At 45.7% G+C, this 16,665-nt stretch overlaps 2 protein-coding genes across 2 annotated transcripts; both read left to right on the top strand.

The window, feature by feature from the left end:
- On the top strand, positions 1-10,345 carry LOC131732013 (centromere protein M-like; the record flags this gene model as incomplete). Its single annotated transcript, XM_059021019.1, is given in 3 exon segments — positions 1-30; positions 612-703; positions 10,093-10,345. Coding segments are annotated over 3 exon segments (269 nt in total), but the record flags the coding sequence as incomplete, so codon positions are not given.
- A 3,036-nt stretch (positions 10,346-13,381) lies between these two features.
- LOC117969897 (myoglobin-like) lies at positions 13,382-15,973 on the top strand. The gene is made up of 3 exons (XM_059021020.1): positions 13,382-13,620; positions 14,225-14,444; positions 15,610-15,973. Exons 1-3 carry the CDS (start codon positions 13,526-13,528, stop codon positions 15,751-15,753), a joined length of 459 nt encoding a protein of 152 aa, XP_058877003.1. The 5' UTR covers positions 13,382-13,525; the 3' UTR covers positions 15,754-15,973.
- The last annotated feature ends 692 nt before the right edge of the window (positions 15,974-16,665 follow it).

Genomic DNA, 16,665 nt, shown 5'->3' with positions numbered 1-16,665 from the left:
TGGGAAAGGTCTACTTTTTATCTACGGGTGGTGAGTTCTGCATTCAAATAATAAACAAAAAACAACTTATAAAACTGTATCCTTAATAATAATAATAGTAATAATAATAATAATAATAGTAGTAGTAGTAGTATAACTCTAGGGGGCGCTAGCGGGTTCATGTTAATGCACTAGACTGGCCTGTCACCTTCTAGAGGTTCCAGTCAGGGGGGGGGGGGAGGGGGGGGGGACAGACAGACAGACAGACAGACACAGACATTAAATTAAATCTTACACCTTGTTTGTTAATATTGTCTCTCTTGTCTCTCCTCCCTCTCTCCTCTCCTCTCCCTTTCCTCTTTCTCCTCTCTTTCTCCTCTCTTCTCTTCCCTCTCCCCCTCCTCTCTTCCCCTCATTTCTCTTCTCTCCACTCCTCCCCCCTTCCCTCTCCCCTTCTCTCTCTCCTCTTTTTCCTCTCTCCTCTCTCCCTCCTCTCTTCCCCCTTTCTCCTCTCTCCCCCTCCTCTCTTCCCCCTTTCTCCTCTCCTCTCCTCCCCCTTTCTCCTCTCTTCTCTCCCCTCCTCTCTCCCCTCCCCCTCCTCCTCCTCTCCCCTCCTCCTCTCCTCCTCTCAGCTCGCTCCTCTCATCTCTCCTCTGATCTGCTCCCCTCTCTCAGAAAGCTCTCTGCTTCCTCTCACAGTCCAGTCCTGTTTGCAGATCTTGAGGTAACTCCCCTCTTCACTATTCAAACCAATCTCGAGTTAACTACTGCATCTCCCCCTATATATATATATATATATTGTAACACAGCAGGGAGGGGGTTAAAGCCTCCATGAGTGGAAAACATGTGTGGAATGCACATTGGTTTAGTTTAATTGTTTTGGTTTATTGTTTAATTGATTTGTTAATTGTTTTATTATTAATTATCCCCTGCACCTGGTAGCTATTGTTAAATTAAAACCAGGTGCAGGGTATTTAAGAGAGGCAGCTAGTCTGCTCAAGGCTGCTGTGGAGAAGGAGGCAGAAAGGTGTGCTCTGCTTCCTGGCAGTCATGAGCTAAAAAGTAAGTGCTGTATAAAACCAGTGTGTTTTGTAAGGACGGGGAAACAGTGTAGCTGTCCCGTGTTAGCCAGGGTGTTCCTGTGTGTTAGTTAGTGCTCGTACCGAGCTAGGTGTTTATTTTGTGTGTTTTGTTTTGATTTTTTGTGTTTATTAAAAATAGCGCACCCGCGCTTAAAACCCATTTCTGTCGTGTTGGGTCTATTTTTAAAGGGGCAACGAACCCGAGCGAGGGTGAACCTTTTACATTTGGTGTCAGAAAGTGTGGGCGCCCCTACGACCCAGAAAGATGGATTTATGGTACCTGATCGAGCAGATTAATAGAAAGGCCGCTGCTCAGAAGGAGCAGCTGGAGAGATGGGAGAGAGAGATGGGGTTGGCACCGCAGAAGAGACAGGAGCGGGAGCCAACCGAATTGGAGCGGTTACTCCTGGAATGGGAGCAGGCTAGCGTAGCTCCGCAGTCTCCAGAGCCCAGAGGGGAGGAGCCGACGCTTCCAGAGCCCAGAGGGGAGATGCCGTCGCTTCCAGAGCCCAGAGGGGAGGAGCCGCCGCTTCCAGAGCCCAGAGGGGAGGAGCCGCCGCTTCCAGAGCCCAGAGGGGAGGAGCCGCCGCTTCCAGAGCCCAGAGGGGAGGAGCCGCCGCTTCCAGAGCCCAGAGGGGAGGAGCCGCCGCTTCCAGAGCCCAGAGGGGAGGAGCCGCCGCTTCCAGAGCCCAGAGGGGAGGAGCCGCCGCTTCCAGAGCCCAGAGGGGAGGAGCCGCCGCTTCCAGAGCCCAGAGGGGAGGAGCCGCCGCTTTCAGAGCCCAGAGGGGAGGAGCCACTGTTGCCAGAGTCACCGGTGGAAGTCAAGGGGGAGGATGTGCCGCCTCCCCTGCAAGCCAGTCCGGCGTTGCCGAGGGAGGTCCCTTGTCCCGGCAGCGTGGACACCAGGCCGGAATGCCCAGACCTCCCTCCGCTTGACCTGGCTCCCAGGTCGCAGTACAGCCAGGCACAGTCGCCTGCCTGGTCCCTTGCTTCACTCCCCCTGGAATCCCAGACGTCGCTGCGCAGGATGAAGACGTCACTGCGCAAAAGGCAGACGTCGCTGGCGCTCCCCCTGCTGATTGCTCCATTCCGCCTACCTACTGCTCCGCTCCCCCTGAGATTCAAGACGTCGCTGCGCCGGTCCACAGCCACGCGCCTCTGCCTGCCAGTCCTGGCTCCCGGTCACCGGCCTGCGCTGTGGTCGCCCTGGACAAGCCGTCTGGGTCCCTCCTCGTCGGTCCTAGGTCCATCCCTGGAAACGCCGGAGGGACCAACCCACCCTCAAGCCCGCCCGTGGAAGAGGGCGACAATTGACATTGCTGGACTTGAGGGTGGGTGGTCATTTAAGGGTGGAGGGAGGTGGCCGTCGAGTGGCCGGTGTCTTGAAAAGACAAGGGGGGGGAAGTGTAACACAGCAGGGAGGGGGTTAAAGCCTCCATGAGTGGAAAACATGTGTGGAATGCACATTGGTTTAGTTTAATTGTTTTGGTTTATTGTTTAATTGATTTGTTAATTGTTTTATTATTAATTATCCCCTGCACCTGGTAGCTATTGTTAAATTAAAACCAGGTGCAGGGTATTTAAGAGAGGCAGCTAGTCTGCTCAAGGCTGCTGTGGAGAAGGAGGCAGAAAGGTGTGCTCTGCTTCCTGGCAGTCATGAGCTAAAAAGTAAGTGCTGTATAAAACCAGTGTGTTTTGTAAGGACGGGGAAACAGTGTAGCTGTCCCGTGTTAGCCAGGGTGTTCCTGTGTGTTAGTTAGTGCTCGTACCGAGCTAGGTGTTTATTTTGTGTGTTTTGTTTTGATTTTTTGTGTTTATTAAAAATAGCGCACCCGCGCTTAAAACCCATTTCTGTCGTGTTGGGTCTATTTTTAAAGGGGCAACGAACCCGAGCGAGGGTGAACCTTTTACAATATATATAACAAAAAACTACAACTCCCATCAGCCCTTGCTGACGCGGCTCATGCCGAGGCATGCTGGGAGCTGTAGTTTCCATCCCGATTTCTATGAAGTCCTGATAATTTAAGCGTGTTCTTGGACTGCGTTATTGCTTTCCTAAGCAAGTGAATCTAAAATAGTGTGCCTATCATTCTGAAATAATATATCATATATAATACAATCTCTCTCTCTCTCTCTCTCAGTGATTCAGACAGGCTGTCTGTGACTCACAGTACAGTATATAATACAATCTCTCTCTCTCTCAGTGATTCAGACAGGCTCTCTGTGACTCACAGTACAGTATATAACACAATCTCTCTCTCTCTCAGAGTGATTCAGACAGGCTCTCTGTGACTCACAGTACAGTATATAACACAATCTCTCTCTCTCTCAGTGATTCAGACAGGCTCTCTGTGACTCACAGTACAGTATATAACACAATCTCTCTCTCTCTCAGTGATTCAGACAGGCTCTCTGTGACTCACAGTACAGTATATAACACAATCTCTCTCTCTCTCTCTCTCAGTGATTCAGACAGGCTCTCTGTGACTCACAGTACAGTATATAACACAATCTCTCTCTCTCTCAGTGATTCAGACAGGCTCTCTGTGACTCACAGTACAGTATATAATACAATCTCTCTCTCTCTCAGAGTGATTCAGACAGGCTCTCTGTGACTCACAGTACAGTATATAACACAATCTCTCTCTCTCTCAGTGATTCAGACAGGCTCTCTGTGACTCACAGTACAGTATATAATACAATCTCTCTCTCTCTCAGTGATTCAGACAGGCTCTCTGTGACTCACAGTACAGTATATAACACAATCTCTCTCTCTCTCAGTGATTCAGACAGGCTCTCTGTGACTCACAGTACAGTATATAACACAATCTCTCTCTCTCTCAGAGTGATTCAGACAGGCTCTCTGTGACTCACAGTACAGTATATAACACAATCTCTCTCTCTCTCAGTGATTCAGACAGGCTCTCTGTGACTCACAGTACAGTATATAACACAATCTCTCTCTCTCTCAGAGTGATTCAGACAGGCTCTCTGTGACTCACAGTACAGTATATAATACAATCTCTCTCTCTCAGTGATTCAGACAGGCTCTCTGTGACTCACAGTACAGTATATAACACAATCTCTCTCTCTCTCAGTGATTCAGACAGGCTCTCTGTGACTCACAGTACAGTATATAACACAATCTCTCTCTCTCTCAGTGATTCAGACAGGCTCTCTGTGACTCACAGTACAGTATATAACACAATCTCTCTCTCTCTCAGAGTGATTCAGACAGGCTCTCTGTGACTCACAGTACAGTATATAACACAATCTCTCTCTCTCTCAGTGATTCAGACAGGCTCTCTGTGACTCACAGTACAGTATATAACACAATCTCTCTCTCTCTCAGTGATTCAGACAGGCTCTCTGTGACTCACAGTACAGTATATAACACAATCTCTCTCTCTCTCAGAGTGATTCAGACAGGCTCTCTGTGACTCACAGTACAGTATATAACACAATCTCTCTCTCTCTCAGAGTGATTCAGACAGGCTCTCTGTGACTCACAGTACAGTATATAACACAATCTCTCTCTCTCAGAGTGATTCAGACAGGCTGTCTGTGACTCACAGTGCAGTATATAACACAATCTCTCTCTCTCTCAGTGATTCAGACAGGCTCTCTGTGACTCACAGTACAGTATATAACACAATCTCTCTCTCTCTCAGTGATTCAGACAGGCTCTCTGTGGCTCACAGTACAGTATATAATACAATCTCTCTCTCTCTCTCTCTCTCTCTCTCTCTCTCTCTCTCTCTCAGAGTGATTCAGACAGGCTCTCTGTGACTCACAGTACAGTATATAATACAATCTCTCTCTCTCTCTCAGTGATTCAGACAGGCTCTCTGTGACTCACAGTACAGTATATAACACAATCTCTCTCTCTCTCAGTGATTCAGACAGGCTCTCTGTGACTCACAGTACAGTATATAACACAATCTCTCTCTCTCTCTCAGTGATTCAGACAGGCTCTCTGTGACTCACAGTACAGTATATAACACAATCTCTCTCTCTCTCAGAGTGATTCAGACAGGCTCTCTGTGACTCACAGTACAGTATATAATACAATCTCTCTCTCTCTCAGAGTGATTCAGACAGGCTCTCTGTGACTCACAGTACAGTATATAACACAATCTCTCTCTCTCTCAGTGATTCAGACAGGCTCTCTGTGGCTCACAGTACAGTATATAACACAATCTCTCTCTCTCTCTCAGTGATTCAGACAGGCTCTCTGTGACTCACAGTACAGTATATAACACAATCTCTCTCTCTCTCTCAGTGATTCAGACAGGCTCTCTGTGACTCACAGTACAGTATATAATACAATCTCTCTCTCTCTCAGTGATTCAGACAGGCTCTCTGTGACTCACAGTACAGTATATAACACAATCTCTCTCTCTCTCAGTGATTCAGACAGGCTCTCTGTGACTCACAGTACAGTATATAACACAATCTCTCTCTCTCAGAGTGATTCAGACAGGCTGTCTGTGACTCACAGTGCAGTATATAACACAATCTCTCTCTCTCTCAGTGATTCAGACAGGCTCTCTGTGACTCACAGTACAGTATATAACACAATCTCTCTCTCTCTCTCTCTCAGTGATTCAGACAGGCTCTCTGTGACTCACAGTACAGTATATAACACAATCTCTCTCTCTCTCAGAGTGATTCAGACAGGCTCTCTGTGACTCACAGTACAGTATATAATACAATCTCTCTCTCTCTCAGTGATTCAGACAGGCTCTCTGTGACTCACAGTACAGTATATAACACAATCTCTCTCTCTCAGAGTGATTCAGACAGGCTGTCTGTGACTCACAGTGCAGTATATAACACAATCTCTCTCTCTCTCAGTGATTCAGACAGGCTCTCTGTGACTCACAGTACAGTATATAACACAATCTCTCTCTCTCTCTCTCTCAGTGATTCAGACAGGCTCTCTGTGACTCACAGTACAGTATATAATACAATCTCTCTCTCTCTCAGTGATTCAGACAGGCTCTCTGTGACTCACAGTACAGTATATAACACAATCTCTCTCTCTCTCAGTGATTCAGACAGGCTCTCTGTGACTCACAGTACAGTATATAACACAATCTCTCTCTCTCTCAGAGTGATTCAGACAGGCTCTCTGTGACTCACAGTACAGTATATAATACAATCTCTCTCTCTCTCAGAGTGATTCAGACAGGCTCTCTGTGACTCACAGTACAGTATATAACACAATCTCTCTCTCTCTCTCAGAGTGATTCAGACAGGCTCTCTGTGACTCACAGTACAGTATATAATACAATCTCTCTCTCTCTCAGTGATTCAGACAGGCTCTCTGTGACTCACAGTACAGTATATAATACAATATCTCTCTCTCTCAGTGATTCAGACAGGCTCTCTGTGACTCACAGTACAGTATATAACACAATCTCTCTCTCTCTCAGTGATTCAGACAGGCTCTCTGTGACTCACAGTACAGTATATAACACAATCTCTCTCTCTCTCAGTGATTCAGACAGGCTCTCTGTGACTCACAGTACAGTATATAATACAATCTCTCTCTCTCTCTCAGTGATTCAGACAGGCTCTCTGTGACTCACAGTACAGTATATAATACAATCTCTCTCTCTCTCAGAGTGATTCAGACAGGCTCTCTGTGACTCACAGTACAGTATATAACACAATCTCTCTCTCTCTCTCTCAGAGTGATTCAGACAGGCTCTCTGTGACTCACAGTACAGTATATAACACAATCTCTCTCTCTCTCAGTGATTCAGACAGGCTCTCTGTGACTCACAGTACAGTATATAACACAATCTCTCTCTCTCTCTCTCAGTGATTCAGACAGGCTCTCTGTGACTCACAGTACAGTATATAATACAATCTCTCTCTCTCTCAGTGATTCAGACAGGCTCTCTGTGACTCACAGTACAGTATATAACACAATCTCTCTCTCTCAGAGTGATTCAGACAGGCTCTCTGTGACTCACAGTACAGTATATAACACAATCTCTCTCTCTCTCAGTGATTCAGACAGGCTCTCTGTGACTCACAGTACAGTATATAATACAATATCTCTCTCTCTCAGTGATTCAGACAGGCTCTCTGTGACTCACAGTACAGTATATAACACAATCTCTCTCTCTCTCTCTCAGAGTGATTCAGACAGGCTCTCTGTGACTCACAGTACAGTATATAACACAATCTCTCTCTCTCTCAGAGTGATTCAGACAGGCTCTCTGTGACTCACAGTACAGTATATAACACAATCTCTCTCTCTCTCAGAGTGATTCAGACAGGCTCTCTGTGACTCACAGTACAGTATATAACACAATCTCTCTCTCTCTCAGAGTGATTCAGACAGGCTCTCTGTGACTCACAGTACAGTATATAATACAATCTCTCTCTCTCTCAGTGATTCAGACAGGCTCTCTGTGACTCACAGTACAGTATATAACACAATCTCTCTCTCTCTCTCAGAGTGATTCAGACAGGCTCTCTGTGACTCACAGTACAGTATATAACACAATCTCTCTCTCTCTCAGTGATTCAGACAGGCTCTCTGTGACTCACAGTACAGTATATAACACAATCTCTCTCTCTCTGAGTGATTCAGACAGGCTCTCTGTGACTCACAGTACAGTATATAACACAATCTCTCTCTCTCTCAGAGTGATTCAGACAGGCTCTCTGTGACTCACAGTACAGTATATAACACAATCTCTCTCTCTCTCAGTGATTCAGACAGGCTCTCTGTGACTCACAGTACAGTATATAACACAATCTCTCTCTCTCTCAGAGTGATTCAGACAGGCTCTCTGTGACTCACAGTACAGTATATAACACAATCTCTCTCTCTCTCTCAGTGATTCAGACAGGCTCTCTGTGACTCACAGTACAGTATATAACACAATCTCTCTCTCTCTCAGTGATTCAGACAGGCTCTCTGTGACTCACAGTACAGTATATAATACAATCTCTCTCTCTCTCTCAGTGATTCAGACAGGCTCTCTGTGACTCACAGTACAGTATATAACACAATCTCTCTCTCTCTCTCAGTGATTCAGACAGGCTCTCTGTGACTCACAGTACAGTATATAACACAATCTCTCTCTCTCTCAGTGATTCAGACAGGCTCTCTGTGACTCACAGTACAGTATATAACACAATCTCTCTCTCTCTCAGTGATTCAGACAGGCTCTCTGTGACTCACAGTACAGTATATAATACAATCTCTCTCTCTCTCAGTGATTCAGACAGGCTGTCTGTGACTCACAGTACAGTATATAACACAATCTCTCTCTCTCTCTCTCTCAGTGATTCAGACAGGCTCTCTGTGACTCACAGTACAGTATATAACACAATCTCTCTCTCTCTCTCTCTCAGTGATTCAGACAGGCTCTCTGTGGCTCACAGTACAGTATATAACACAATCTCTCTCTCTCTCAGTGATTCAGACAGGCTCTCTGTGACTCACAGTACAGTATATAACACAATCTCTCTCTCTCTCAGTGATTCAGACAGGCTCTCTGTGACTCACAGTACAGTATATAACACAATCTCTCTCTCTCTCAGAGTGATTCAGACAGGCTCTCTGTGACTCACAGTACAGTATATAATACAATCTCTCTCTCTCTCTCAGTGATTCAGACAGGCTCTCTGTGACTCACAGTACAGTATATAACACAATCTCTCTCTCTCTCAGTGATTCAGACAGGCTCTCTGTGACTCACAGTACAGTATATAACACAATCTCTCTCTCTCTCTCAGTGATTCAGACAGGCTCTCTGTGACTCACAGTACAGTATATAACACAATCTCTCTCTCTCTCAGAGTGATTCAGACAGGCTCTCTGTGACTCACAGTACAGTATATAATACAATCTCTCTCTCTCTCTCAGAGTGATTCAGACAGGCTCTCTGTGACTCACAGTACAGTATATAACACAATCTCTCTCTCTCTCAGAGTGATTCAGACAGGCTCTCTGTGACTCACAGTACAGTATATAACACAATCTCTCTCTCTCAGAGTGATTCAGACAGGCTCTCTGTGACTCACAGTACAGTATATAACACAATCTCTCTCTCTCTCTCTCTCAGTGATTCAGACAGGCTCTCTGTGACTCACAGTACAGTATATAATACAATCTCTCTCTCTCTCTCAGAGTGATTCAGACAGGCTCTCTGTGACTCACAGTACAGTATATAACACAATCTCTCTCTCTCTCAGAGTGATTCAGACAGGCTCTCTGTGACTCACAGTACAGTATATAACACAATCTCTCTCTCTCTCAGAGTGATTCAGACAGGCTCTCTGTGGCTCACAGTACAGTATATAACACAATCTCTCTCTCTCTCAGTGATTCAGACAGGCTCTCTGTGACTCACAGTACAGTATATAATACAATCTCTCTCTCTCTCTCAGTGATTCAGACAGGCTCTCTGTGACTCACAGTACAGTATATAACACAATCTCTCTCTCTCTCAGAGTGATTCAGACAGGCTCTCTGTGACTCACAGTACAGTATATAATACAATCTCTCTCTCTCTCAGAGTGATTCAGACAGGCTCTCTGTGACTCACAGTACAGTATATAACACAATCTCTCTCTCTCTCTCTCTCAGTGATTCAGACAGGCTCTCTGTGACTCACAGTACAGTATATAATACAATCTCTCTCTCTCTCAGTGATTCAGACAGGCTCTCTGTGACTCACAGTACAGTATATAACACAATCTCTCTCTCTCTCAGTGATTCAGACAGGCTCTCTGTGACTCACAGTACAGTATATAACACAATCTCTCTCTCTCTCTCTCAGAGTGATTCAGACAGGCTCTCTGTGACTCACAGTACAGTATATAACACAATCTCTCTCTCTCTCTCTCTCTCTCAGAGTGATTCAGACAGGCTCTCTGTGACTCACAGTACAGTATATAACACAATCTCTCTCTCTCAGAGTGATTCAGACAGGCTCTCTGTGACTCACAGTACAGTATACAACACAATCTCTCTCTCTCTCTCTCTCTCTCTCTCTCTCAGAGTGATTCAGACAGGCTCTCTGTGGCTCGCCGGTTCCTCACTCTGCTCAGGATAGCAGCTGGTCTCGTACCCGGGGCCTCTGCCCTGTTCCAAAACACCCTGCTGAAGGGCGCCCCCGCCTCCGCCAACGAGGACCCCCCCAATTAGTCTCCACCCCCTCCCCCCTCCCTTCCCTCGGACGCAGCGATGTTTAATTCCCCTGTGTTTTGTAAAGGTTGGATGTAAATAAAGCTTTCTGTTTGTGTTGATAAAAGTCCTCCGCTATGTTGATGAGGATGGGAGACGCTCTTTCAAACAGATAGATGGAGGAATGTGTGAAAACCGCCTGCACTGCATCCCCTCCGCCAGCAGGGGGCAGAACACGTCTCGAAGGGAGTGTGGTTTGTGGGAGGGGCATGTGTGGAGTTTTAGTGAAGTGGGAGGGGTTTGTGTGGGGGGTGTGGTTTGCTTGTTTGTTACAGTGGGAGGGGCATGTGTGGAGTTTTAGTGAAGTGGGAGGATTTTGTGTGGGGGTGTGGTTTGCTTGTTACAGTGGGAGGGGCATGTGTGGATTTTTAGTGAAGTGGGAGGGGTTTGTGTGTGGGGGTGTGGTTTGCTCGTTTCTTACAGTGGGAGGAGCATGTATGGAGTTAGTGAAGTGGGAGGATTTTGTGTGTGGGGGTGTGGTTTGCTTGTTACAGTGGGAGGGGCATGTGTGGAGTTTTAGTGAAGTGGGAGGGGTTTGTGTGTGGGGGTGTGGTTTGCTCGTTTCTTACAGTGGGAGGGGCATGTGTGGAGTTTTAGTGAAGTGGGAGGGGTTTGTGTGTGGGAGTGTGGTTTGCTTGTTTCTTATAGTGGGAGGGGCATGTGTGGAGTTTTAGTGAAGTGGGAGGGGTTTGTGTGTGGGGGGGTGTGGTTTAGTGTTTAAAGGAGTTGTGGTTTGCCTGTTTCTTGCAGTGGGAGGGGCATGTGTGGAGTTTTAGTGAGGTGGGACGGTTTTGTGTGCGTGGGGGTGTGGCTTGGCGTGGTGGGCGGGGTTTGCAGTAGAAGTGGGCGGAGTCTCTCGCTCTCTGGACTGCGAGGAGCTCTGAGGCACTCCGGATTGCTACAGTGGAATCTGTGCCTGCTCTGTTCGCTATTTTAAGCAGCAGTGAAGTCTCTGGACAGCAGATACAAAGCCAAGCCTGTCCACTCCATCGCAATCTGGGGCTGAGAGGACAGCAACACAACAAGATAAATATAGACAGCCTGTCCTTTGAAAGGTCAGCTTTGAGTGTGCGTGACAGACAGAGCCCCACAATCCTGTTCAGTTTGACGCTACAGTATAATATAGAATCCCTTCTTCTTGGGGTCTGTGTTAGTTTACTACATTCTGAAAAGAGTTTAGTGTCATTAAAGCTGCAGACAGACAGACAGACAGACAGAGCCCCACAATCCTGTTCGGTTTGACGCTACAGTATAATATAGAATCCCTTCTTCTTGGGGTCTGTGTTAGTTTACTACATTCTGAAAAGAGTTTAGTGTCATTAAAGCTGCAGACAGACAGACACACAGACAGACAGACAGACAGAGCCCCACAATCCTGTTCAGTTTGACGCTACAGTATAATATAGAATCCCTTCTTCTTGGGGTCTGTGTTAGTTTACTACATTCTGAAAAGAGTTTAGTGTCATTAAAGCTGCAGACAGACAGACAGACAGACAGACGGACAGAGCCCCACAATCCTGTTCAGTTTGACACTACAGTACGTCAGTGTGAGTTTGTCTGTGTGTGGGTCTCAGTGTGTGTGTGTATCAGTCTCAATGTGTCTGTCTCAGTGTGTGTGTGTGTGTCTCAGTGTGTGTGTCTCAGTGTGTGTGTCTCAGTGCGTTGTCTGTCTCAGTGTGTATCTCTCTCAGAGAGTGTGTGTGTCTCAATTTGTCTGTCTCAGTGTGTGTCTCAGTGTGTGTGTCTCAGTGTGTTGTCTGTCTCAGTGTGTATCTCTCTCAGAGAGTGTGTGTGTCTCTGTATGAGAGAGTGATAAGAGATAATGACTAGGCCGCTCCAGAGGCCAGCGATCTCAGTGTCACTCCAGTGATAATAGAAACACTACGTGATAAACAGACCTTTTCTCTCGTGACAGGACTTGGCAAAGGAGCTCACTCTACGTGCGCTTTCTCACGAACACAAAATCAAACAAGATTGAAACTTTCCACCCGACCTCTACAGCAAGGAAACCTTGACAGAGGGGGAGGGGTCAGGGGGGTGGGGGAGGGGCCATGGAGAGTGGTGGGAGGGGCTTGGAACCTTGTGATCGTTCTAGATCCTCCTCCACTTTATTTATTAACTCTCTGAATGAATTAAAAAACGTTTTTGTTTTAAAAAAAGGTGTCTATTATTTTAAAAGTATTTTTTTTCTTGTGATATATATATATATATATATATATATATATATATATATATAATCATTTTAAAAAGTAATTAAATATTATTAAATATAAGATTGTTTTGTTTTCCCCCAAAAGTTTATGAAATTTACACAATAGAAAATACCTTTTTATTTTTCATCACAAACCCAATAAAAGCCATTTTCATGGAACAAATGCTTTACCAGACCTCTCTGTGCTTTACAATGCTTCCCTATGCTTTACCAGACCTCTCTGTGCTTTACAATGCTTCCCTATGCTTTACCAGACCTCTCTGTGCTTTACAATGCTTCCCTATGCTTTACCAGACCTCTCTGTGCTTTACAATGCTTCCCTATGCTTTACCAGACCTCTCTGTGCTTTACAATGCTTCCCTATGCTTTACCAGACCTCTCTGTGCTTTACAATGCTTCCCTATGCTTTACCAGACCTCTCTGTGCTTTACAATGCTTCCCTATGCTTTACCAGACCTCTCTGTGCTTTACAATGCTTCTCTATGCTTTACCAGACCTCTCTGTGCTTTACAATGCTTCCCTATGCTTTACCAGACCTCTCTGTGCTTTACAATGCTTCCCTATGCTTTACCAGACCTCTCTGTGCTTTACAGTGCTTCCCTATGCTTTACCAGACCTCTCTGTGCTTTACAATGCTTCCCTATGCTTTACCAGACCTCTCTGTGCTTTACAATGCTTCCCTATGCTTTACCAGACCTCTCTGTGCTTTACAATGCTTCCCTATGCTTTACCAGACCTCTCTGTGCTTTACAATGCTTCCCTATGCTTTACCATGCACCTGTGCTTTTAATGTGGGACAGGTTTAATATGGAAATTTGTGGTGACATTTTTGGGAAGGAGGGGGGAGTCAAAAAGGGGGAGGGAGGATAGTTTATAAAAGAGAGTTTCATTCTTTCTAGAACTCAGAAACTACGCACCCAAAAACAGAGGACTTCAAAATTAATTTAATCCACAGCAAGACTCACCGTTTCGTGTCTTGCTAAATTTTGTATTTGTTTATTTTTCAACCACCCTCTTTTTTTATTTTCCTCTCCGATGGCTCTGTCCGATGCAGAATGGACCTTGGTGCTGAAGGCTTGGGGACCGGTTGAGTCGGACCTAGCTGGACACGGACAAGTGGTACTGCTGCGGTAAAGCATCTCAGAACTTCAGAAACTAGTGTGGGGCTCTAGTGCCTTCATCAGCGTGATTGAAACTAAACTGAGTCCAGCAGACCAGCTCTAGTTTGGGGCTCTAGTGCCTTCATCAGCGTGATTGAAACTAAACTGAGTCCAGCAGACCAGCTCTAGTTTGGGGCTCTAGTGCCTTCATCAGCGTGATTGAAACTAAACTGAGTCCAGCAGACCAGCTCTAGTTTGGGGCTCTAGTGCCTTCATCAGCGTGATTGAAACTAAACTGAGTCCAGCAGACCAGCTCTAGTTTGGGGCTCTAGTGCCTTCATCAGCGTGATTGAAACTAAATGGAGTTCCCCCCTCTCTCTCTCTCCCCCTCCCTCCCTCTCTCTCTGTCTCTCTCCCTCCCTCCTCCTTCCTCCCTCCTCCTCTCTCTCTCTCTCCCCCCCCTCTCTCTCCCCCTCCCTCCCTCTCTCTCTGTCTCTCTCCCTTCCTCCCTCCTCCTCTCTCTCTCTCTCTCTCCCCCCCTCTCTCTAGTGCCTTCATCAGCGTGATTGAAACTAAACTGAGTCCAGCAGACCAGCTCTAGTTTGGGGCTCTAATGTTTTCTCTCTTCTCTCAGTCTGTTTAAGGATCACCCCGAAACTCTTCAGCTGTTCCCCAAGTTCAAATCCCTCCAGCAGGCGGAGTTAGCCGGCAGTGCCGACATCAAAGCTCACGGCAACACCGTCATCTCCAAGCTAGGGGACCTGCTGAAGCAAAAGGGGGGCCACGCGACGCTGCTGAGACCCCTGGGAGAGAGCCACGCCAAGAAACACAAGATACCACTCGCGAACTTCAAGGTACCTTTCAGCATCTTACACAGAGAGGTCTGGTAAAGCACGGGGAAGCATTGTAAAGCACAGAGAGGTCTGGTAAAGCACGGGGAAGCATTGTAAAGCACAGAGAGGTCTGGTAAAGCATAGGGAAGCATTGTAAAGCACAGAGAGGTCTGGTAAAGCATAGGGAAGCATTGTAAAGCACAGAGAGGTCTGGTAAAGCATAGGGAAGCATTGTAAAGCACAGAGAGGTCTGGTAAAGCATAGGGAAGCATTGTAAAGCACAGAGAGGTCTGGTAAAGCATAGGGAAGCATTGTAAAGCACAGAGAGGTCTGGTAAAGCATAGGGGAGCATTGTAAAGCACAGAGAGGTGTGGTAAAGCATAGGGAAGCATTGTAAAGCACAGAGAGGTCTGGTAAAGCATAGGGAAGCATTGTAAAGCACAGAGAGGTGTGGTAAAGCATAGGGAAGCATTGTAAAGCACAGAGAGGTCTGGTAAAGCATAGGGAAGCATTGTAAAGCACAGAGAGGTCTGGTAAAGCATAGGGAAGCATTGTAAAGCACAGAGAGGTCTGGTAAAGCATAGGGAAGCATTGTAAAGCACAGAGAGGTCTGGTAAAGCATAGGGACGCATTGTAAAGCACAGAGAGGTGTGGTAAAGCATAGGGAAGCATTGTAAAGCACAGAGAGGTCTGGTAAAGCATAGGGAAGCATTGTAAAGCACAGAGAGGTCTGGTAAAGCATAGGGAAGCATTGTAAAGCACGGAGAGGTCTGGTAAAGCACAGGGAAGCATTGTAAAGCACAGAGAGGTCTGGTAAAGCATAGGGAAGCATTGTAAAGCACAGAGAGGTCTGGTAAAGCATAGGGAAGCATTGTAAAGCACAGAGAGGTCTGGTAAAGCATAGGGAAGCATTGTAAAGCACAGAGAGGTCTGGTAAAGCATAGGGAAGCATTGTAAAGCACAGAGAGGTCTGGTGAAGCATAGGGAAGCATTGTAAAGCACAGAGAGGTCTGGTAAAGCATAGGGAAGCATTGTAAAGCACAGAGAGGTCTGGTAAAGCATAGGGAAGCATTGTAAAGCACAGAGAGGTCTGGTAAAGCATAGGGAAGCATTGTAAAGCACAGAGAGGTCTGGTGAAGCATATTCACGCAAGAGATTTCTGACGGCTGCGTCTCTCTCCTGTCAGCTGATCTGTGATGTCATCGTCACGGTGATGAAAGAGAAGTACAGCGATTTCGGACCCGACTCTCAGGCCGCGATGTCGAAAGCCCTCGATCTCATTTTCGCCGGCATGGGGCCGCTGTACCAAGAGTTTGGATTCGCCGGCTAGTCCCGGGTTCGAAGGAAACGCCCCCGATAAGCCTCCCTCCGGCATAAAGCACAGCAAAGTGTAATAAAACACAGAGCTGGATGTGAAAGCATATTTAAATAAATAAATAAATAAATAAATAAATAAAACAGTAATTAATAAACTGAGTGATAAGCGAATTACTTGTGAGTGTTTTTTTTAAGTGTGTTTGAGACTTAATAAAAATTAAACTTGCAACTTTCTCTGCTCATTTTTTTTTTTTTTTTCGAAAATGATGTTCATACAGCGTGTTTGCTTTGGGTTAAATAAAGTTTGATATTGAAAAAAACTTGTTAACATGACGTACTAATAAATTCTATGGAGGATTTCTGTCGTCCGAACCCGGTCCTGCAGAGCCCCTATCCAGCAGGATTTATGGATAAACTTTAATGATCAATTTAACACCTGGAACTATTTCATTGAGATCAATTAAGCAAGCGATTTATTCAATTAAGTCATTTAGAGACCATTTGGTACAAAAAAATACCCTTTTCAGCCCTCAATGGGCTGGATTACATGCTGGGAAAATGTCATGACTTACCTGGCTACTGTCATGACTTATTTAAGGTGGTACGGCTGAATTATAATTTTAGATCGTTCTGGTTTGTTTAAATTTATCAATTCCTGCTTTGAAACTTCATGTTTTGTATTCGTGTTATAATCTATTACATCTGTACTCAAAACATAAACTAAACAGAAAGCAAAACTGACTAAAACTGTAATCCAGGCCGTACCACCTTAAGTCATGACATTAAACAAAGTCATGACGTTTTCCCAGAATGTAAACTGGCCCAACCACCAGCGTTCCCTTAACTGAACAAGTTATTTCCTTAAATTGATCAGTAACTTCTAGTCTTTGAAAATTAGCAGATTTAGGGTGACCTACAAAACGTA

This window comes from Acipenser ruthenus, unplaced genomic scaffold (genome assembly GCF_902713425.1).
Source record: "Acipenser ruthenus unplaced genomic scaffold, fAciRut3.2 maternal haplotype, whole genome shotgun sequence".
NCBI classification, from domain to species: domain Eukaryota; kingdom Metazoa; phylum Chordata; class Actinopteri; order Acipenseriformes; family Acipenseridae; genus Acipenser; species Acipenser ruthenus.
This window is presented reverse-complemented; position numbering and strand designations above follow the sequence as displayed.